The sequence below is a fragment of the Austrofundulus limnaeus genome, unplaced genomic scaffold (genome assembly GCF_001266775.1).
Source record: "Austrofundulus limnaeus strain Quisiro unplaced genomic scaffold, Austrofundulus_limnaeus-1.0 Scaffold13, whole genome shotgun sequence".
NCBI classification, from domain to species: domain Eukaryota; kingdom Metazoa; phylum Chordata; class Actinopteri; order Cyprinodontiformes; family Rivulidae; genus Austrofundulus; species Austrofundulus limnaeus.
Window position 1 is genome coordinate 2,632,500 of NW_013952415.1, and position 7,115 is coordinate 2,639,614.

General features: G+C 38.5%; 1 protein-coding gene across 11 annotated transcripts in view; it reads right to left on the reverse strand.

Annotated features, from left to right (window-relative positions):
• The window catches only part of vav2 (vav 2 guanine nucleotide exchange factor), a 222,684-nt gene extending 215,569 nt beyond the window's left edge, over positions 1-7,115 (reverse strand). For all 11 annotated transcript variants that reach the window (XM_014002468.1, XM_014002467.1, XM_014002464.1 and 8 more), the window contains exon 1: positions 6,848-7,115. In XM_014002468.1, the coding sequence (XP_013857922.1) occupies positions 6,848-7,051 (204 nt within the window). In that variant the 5' untranslated portion in view covers positions 7,052-7,115. The remainder of the gene's footprint in view (positions 1-6,847) is intronic.

Consider the following 7,115-nt stretch of genomic DNA (forward strand, 5'->3'; position numbering starts at 1 on the left):
GGGTAATACAGAATTGACTTTTTTAAAGCTTTATATCATGTTATAATGTCATTTTCTCATCAAAAATATACCCAGAGTGTTGCTTTGACTCATTCATTCATGTTGGAGAAATCCTTCCATCTCCCATGGTGGCCATGTGGGGCTTGCTGGTACAAAGCTCCGCCCATTTACACAAAGATAGACTATGATGCAAAGTTACATTTATTTTTGATATATACAGCRTTTTCATAATAACTGAAGGCAACACAGACACTCGATTGTTGTACTGAATTGAACTATGTGCCTGGAAAATACATAATAACCCCCACTCCCCTTTAAGATTGCCAGAAGGGTAAAATCGGGTCAAAAATCAGCACAACTATCTTGATGTGAACCAGGCATAGCAAACACTACATAATATTTAGGTTTGTGAGAAATTTATCCTGCCTTTTTAGACAAAAAATCTTTAAACAAATAACCAAATACAAATTTTTAAACAATAAAAAGAACTTGACAAAATAAAGTGATTTAATTAACCCTCCTGCTGCCCTTGGGTCAGTTCTTGCTACTTGCTGTCATCAGCTAATATTTCTGGAAAAAGCTGGACACAAAGAAGAAGAAGAAAAAACTAAATTGTGAGTGGAAGCAGCAGGCTCTGTGTGGGGTCCGGAGTCCTGCGGAGAACTGAGAAGCTTCAGGAAAGCTCAGCCGACAGTGATTCACTGAGAACACAGGTACAGTAATATCTCTCGCTCACAGAACTCCAAATATAACAAGCACGCACAGGAAACCAAAAAAAAAACAAAAAAAACTAAAAACAGCACAGCAACACGTGCAGATCTGCCTGAGTAATCCCAGAGGTATTCACAATAACCTCACTAACGGGGGCGGGTAAAAAGAAAAAACAAAAACACGGCAGAACACAGGAACGGCTTCAGAGAGCACAGCTCACTCTTGTCTCTCAGACACAGCCTGAGGCGTTGAACTTTGAGCTCCACAGTGTGTCTGCAAACACCGGCGCTCATTAGGCCTCCATTTACACCCTCTGGGTGGTGAGAAAATAAATCGTGAAAAYGTAATAAAAACATCATTCCATTACAGAAATAAAGGGTCAGCTCCTCATTGCAACAGCAACCTCACCTGTGGAGAAAAATTATAAATAAACCTCCACTTCCTCCAGCTGACCAGTAACTCTGGATGATTGATGTGCAAAACATAATTCTGTGTCTGAGGTCATAACCAGTTAAACCAATTAAAACTATTTGAACTCAAAAGACGACATTTTCAAGCTAACATGTCATCAGCAGGGATTAAAATCATTAAGTCACTTTACTGCTTTGAGTTAAATCAACAACAAAATAAAAGACTCRTGCAAGGACCTTTTTCTTTGTCACCTCTTTTCATTCTAACGTTTTTAAAGAACTCATTCAGCTGACTGCAGCTTTTAACAAACTGAGCCTTGAAAATTTGGTTTCATATCAGTCAGGGATGTAAACTATGTTGTAGCACATTCCTGCTCAACTTGTTGGAGTTACAGTAAAATGTGGGCACCGTCTTTGCTGACTCATTCACACCAGTCAACAGTCTGAACCATCTTATGTGTGACAGACAGGCATCCATGCATGACATTAGATGTGTTTCCAACGGTTTTTATGCGCGTTTTGAAGTATTGCGCTACAAAAGGTTGATTCCAGGGGGACTCCAGGGGATTAATCGTCAAATTAATCGTTATCGGCTAAATACCGTATTTTTCGGACTATATACTTTTTTCCTGAACTTTGAACCATGCGGCTTATAGACCGGTGCRGCTTATACATGGATTTTTTCTTCAGCCACCAGGAGGCTCTTATGCTCCATTTGCTTCAACCACTCGCTTCAAAAAAAGGAAAAAGAAAAAGAAAAAAGGCGATCGCTTCCAGAGCCGACTGTTGTACCAGGAAGCAGCGATAGAAAAATACCAAAATAAGGTCAGTTAAATGAACCGTATTCCTCCGAATTTTAATTCCTAAAGGTTTGCTTTTTATGTTTTGATGTTGAATTCACTTTTTTGACGGCAAATTTGAGTGTACTGTTTTTTTTTTTAATGTTGGGGGTGCGGCTTATAGTCCGGTGCGGCTTATATGTTAATGTTCACAGATTTTTTTTAAAAAAATGGCGGGTGCGGCTTATAGTCCGAAATATATGGTACTACAGTTAATCGTGATTAATTATTTTGCCAATATTGCCCAACGCTAGTCTGAAAGAATGTGATTTAGGTCACATCGTTTCAACCACCTACCTACATCATATCTGAGGACACAGTAACTAAATGTTTAGCAGAGATGAATATTCAGAGACAAAACTCATTTTGAAAACCATCAATCACGTCCATTGATGGGAGAAAAAAAAGAAAAGCAGCAGAGTCCAGAACAAATAACGTAATTGCTCTGCTTCACCTCTTCCTCCTTTGGCTAAGCCATTAAAGCTGGCAGTATTAAAAAGCACAAACACACGCACTCTGACCTTTTCCTTATCATAAATCACACCCTACTGTTCTGCTGCCAGAGCTTTGTTTAACCCAATTTGTCACTGCGGACATCACTTCCACCCTCGCTGCAGATTTACTCTGAAGGACCGGGGAGCACAATTAGTGGGCGGATCAAAGGATGCCATGCAGTCCTCCCTGCAGCCTTGTAATCAGGAAAATCAGTGGCTTCTGAGCCKGAGAGGTTCAGGCTACTGTTGGTTACCAAGCAAAAGAGAAGGGATGAGACTAAGATAGTGAGACCTGAAGTCACCAAATAGAACTAAAGCTGCAAAATATACCATTTGAGCGTCACCATCACGATGGACGTGTGAGCAACAGTCACAAATCAACATGTAAGCCAGTGCCTGTGACGTGAATATCCTTCAAAAAAAAGTCAAAGAAAACATCTTTATATAAATAAAATTAATTAAATAATGGTAAATAAAATAAATAAAAATATTTAAGAAAATTGGTATATACACACACTTTGTGTTCATAACTGGCATATTATCTTTTGAATTTGACCAAATGGAATACAAGGCACTGAGATGAAAAATTGACGAAATATTAGCATGTGAAGTGACAGGAAGTGACATCATGAGGGGATTATTTAGGAAAAATGAACTCCCTGGTGTTTATTTATTGAAAGAATGTTATTTGAACTCTGACTCTTCTTCATCTCTCCTTGAAAGTGACGTAAAATGGTCTAAAGAACATCAGATTCTTCTCTAGCACTGCTCTGTTCACACAAGCACATTACCTTTACGACATCACTTCCTGTCACTTCACATGCTAATAATTCATAAATTGTTCATCTCAGCAGCGTGAATTTTTTTTTGCAATATGTCATCATAGTTATCCTTCCAAAAATGCTTTCATATTTATAGCAAAAATTTGATGTCACGGGCACTTTAAGTCCTTGTACTAAACAGCAGCGTGTGTTTTATTTTGACTTGAAGGGAAGTGGCTRTGAGGAGCTGGGTGTAAAAATAAATAAATAAATTTTAATTTTGTTGTGAAATTTCTGCAAGAACAACATTTTTCAGACAACTGTTGTTGGTGAATTCCTGAGCTGTGGAGGAAGTCGACAAGGATCTTGACAAAAACAAAATACGGTTTAGCACGAATGCTAATATTAAAAAAACGTGACAGAAACAAAGATGGACACAGATTGGGAATTAGGAAGTAAAATGCAATTCATGTTTGCATTGAAGAGTGAAACATACCCACACAATAAAAGATAAGAAAAATTCTCAAATACAGACCAAAAAAACATTTCATTTTGCGATATATATATATAAATAAAAATTGCCATGTCAGCTTTTTGCAGTATCATGCAGCCCTAAACAGAACCTCTTCCCTCTCCCTGCTGCTACAATAAGTTCTGTCCATAAAGGTTGTTACCAGAATCCAGGACTGATCAGGCTAAAGAAAACAGCTTTTCGCCTCTTAAGTAAAACATGGAGAAGAAAAAAAAAGAGACACCTGTCACATGCAGACAGACATACATTCACACATTGTTGTGACAGAAACAGGTCAGTGAAGGTGTGCCAAGAATGTCAGACAAACACGCTGGCTTCTGTGTGACAGACGATTCCACCCAATAACCAGAAATATGTAAATCAYGCTGACAACTTTGATTCAGTCTCATCACAAATTCTCAGACGTATGGGACATTCAGCGAGGAAAAAAAAAAACAACCTCAGCTAATGAAACCACAAACATTTACCACAGTGCACTTTTACTTCATTGCTGTGGTCAAGCGAACTTCCCGTGGCGAACACTTCCTCGTAGTGTTTTTGGAAACCTAAAAAAAGCTGAAGCGAAGGATAAACTTCCAACAAAACCATCTACAATGCTAATAGTGAAATTGCTGCTGAACCCACAAGTTGAACAACATTTTTTTTTTTTTGAGAATCATTGGCACCAACACTTTGCTCATGATCGTTCAGATTCTTGCAGCCAAATAAAGAGAAATGATGCTACGAAGGTGCATTAGCAGCAAACATAATGCTAAATGATTGATTTGATTTRATTTATTKATTCAACAGGAAAAGATTATTAAAAATCAAGCCCGACTCAGCATAATTGCTGTTTTACAGCAGGTTCCTGTTCTGCAGCACATAAAACACTCAGAATTACAGCATCACAATCACATCACTATTATTACACCATAGACACAAAGACAAAAAAGCATACCAAATTTCAGGAAGGCAGCATTTGCAATATAAGATGTCTAAATATGAGCACAACAAAAAGTGTCCAGCAGATGGCAGACAAGATTCTTCTTAAAGGGCTGTRGTTTTGAAATGGACTTTATGTTTTGAGGAATGTCATTCCATGCTTTAGTATAAACATAGAAGAAAGACCTCTGGCCGTAACAGTTTTTAAAAGTTGGTAATATCAGTTGTCCTTTTGTAACAGATCTAGTTGAATGACCACTTCCAGAATTTGATTTGGGCAACAATGCACAGAGAGTTCTATAATTGGCACCTTGGAAAATAATATAACTTTGGAAGTAATTGGATAAAGACTTGCTAAATCCAGCAAGACTTTTGCCTAAATTTCTTAACACCATCTGATTTATTGTCTTTTCTTTCAACAGGATGTGAGTTTGCAAAACCCTGAGTTCTGTTTAATGTTTAATGATCTGAATTTTCTTTTTTAGGGGAAATAGCTGAGCTGATCCACCTCAGGGTCGATTATTCAACCGAGACTGTGTAAATGATTTATTTCCTCTCTTTTTTTTGGATCTTTCTCTCTTTGCTCAGTTCAACATCAGTGAAAATGTTCAATTAAGACCCCTGCAGCAATGACCACTTCACTGACTCCAGGAAGATGGAGCAAAACAATCAGACCTACACTGCACACGTGCAAGAATATGCAATACGAGAAATATTTTGATGCAAACTAGAGATATGAGGCTTTCACACATTAAAAACTGCTGGGTTATTTTTTTAACTCACAGGGTTAAACAATTAGGCAAGCCTTAAAGGGGACATATCCTGCAAAATTCAGTTTTTAGCAAGTAAATACATTTTTGTTGTGGACTTTGAGTCACTAGGAGGCAAAAATATTAATGTAGTTTCTCCCAGTGTTGCGTAGATGTCTTTATATTCTGTCTGGGTCATGTTTCTCATGAGATTCTCCATTTTCTATGATGTTTTATGAACTATCACGTCAAATTATTTGAAACAGAACTGCCAAATATGGTCTGAACTTAAAAGTGCCTGTAACATGCCTATCCGTCAAATACAAAACGTCAAAGAAAACATATTTTTATATAAGAAACCTTGCATAAAACATGTAATTTTACCCATTTTGTCACATAAATGGCATATTTTCTTTTGAACTTGGCTCAGCCAAAGTGCAACAGGAAGTGACATCAAGGGGGAACTTTTTAAGAAAGAAAACTCTGGTCTTTGTTTATTGAAACAATATTATTTGAACTCTGACTCGTCTTCATCTCTCTCTGATAGTGACACAAAATAATCTAAAGAAACATCTGATTCTTCTCAACAATCTGTGTCATCAGCTGTTTTATCAATGCTTTGTTCCACGCAGATATTCCCCTTTGACATCACTTCCTGTTCCTTCGCATGCCAATATCTCTATAACTGTTCATCTCAGCAGCGRGAAATTATTTTTGCAATATGCCAATAATGTTGTCTTTCCAACAATGCCTTTAAATTTATTTTGAAAAATGCATGTCACGGGCACTTTAAAAACTTGGATTTAAAGAGACGGCCTCAAAACGAGTCGATCTGAGACACAACTCAAAAGAGGGGTGAAAGAGGGGTTTATGGAGTTACAATAATGAGGATTTCAAAGCATTGCCATTCCAATTTATATAGACCCCTGCTGAAGGATTTTAACGTGAAAAAGAAGGATTTAAAAGCATCATAGGTCATCTGYTGGGTCCAAAGAGACAACATAGCAGCTCCTGGAAAGCACTTCTTCATTTAGTAAAGTCTACTGTTGGTTTATTATGGGTCAAATTGATAAACAAACCCAGGCGAGTTATAAAAAAAAACCAGTAGGCTCGGTCCAAATTTGACCCGCGATTGGGTTCAAATTTGCATTTTTAACCCAGCAGTTTTTAGTGAGTAGAGACCACCACCTGCATGGGAGGTGTCACTTCATTGTGTGATAAACCTGAGCAAAACCATGACTTAGCCTATAAATSACACATCTAGCATCTGTCCAAGCACTGCACAGGTATGTCAGAGAGGAATCAGGGTTGTTGTTAGAAAGCAGCTCAGGACAGAGAGAAAAAAACAAACCTGCTGGTGCAAAAAAAATAAAAATAAAAAACCCAACATTGTTTGCGTTTGTGTGAACTTTGCACAGAGGTCAGCTCACCTGTGACATCTGGGGTCTGAAGTTGATCTCCTTCAGATCCACTGATCCGGGGGAGAGGTTGTGCAACATCTGGCACAGGAGCACCCCGTCCCTCAGAGCCTGGGCCAGGTCGAACACGCCCGAGGTGGGCCACACGACCCGGTGGTTCGCGGGCAGGACCTTGCAGTCTATCAACCACCGGCCGCATTGCCTCCACTCCTCCATCTCCGCTCCGGAGAGACTCGCCTCCTTTTTAAAAAAAAAAAAAAAAATCCGCCGAACGACCCCC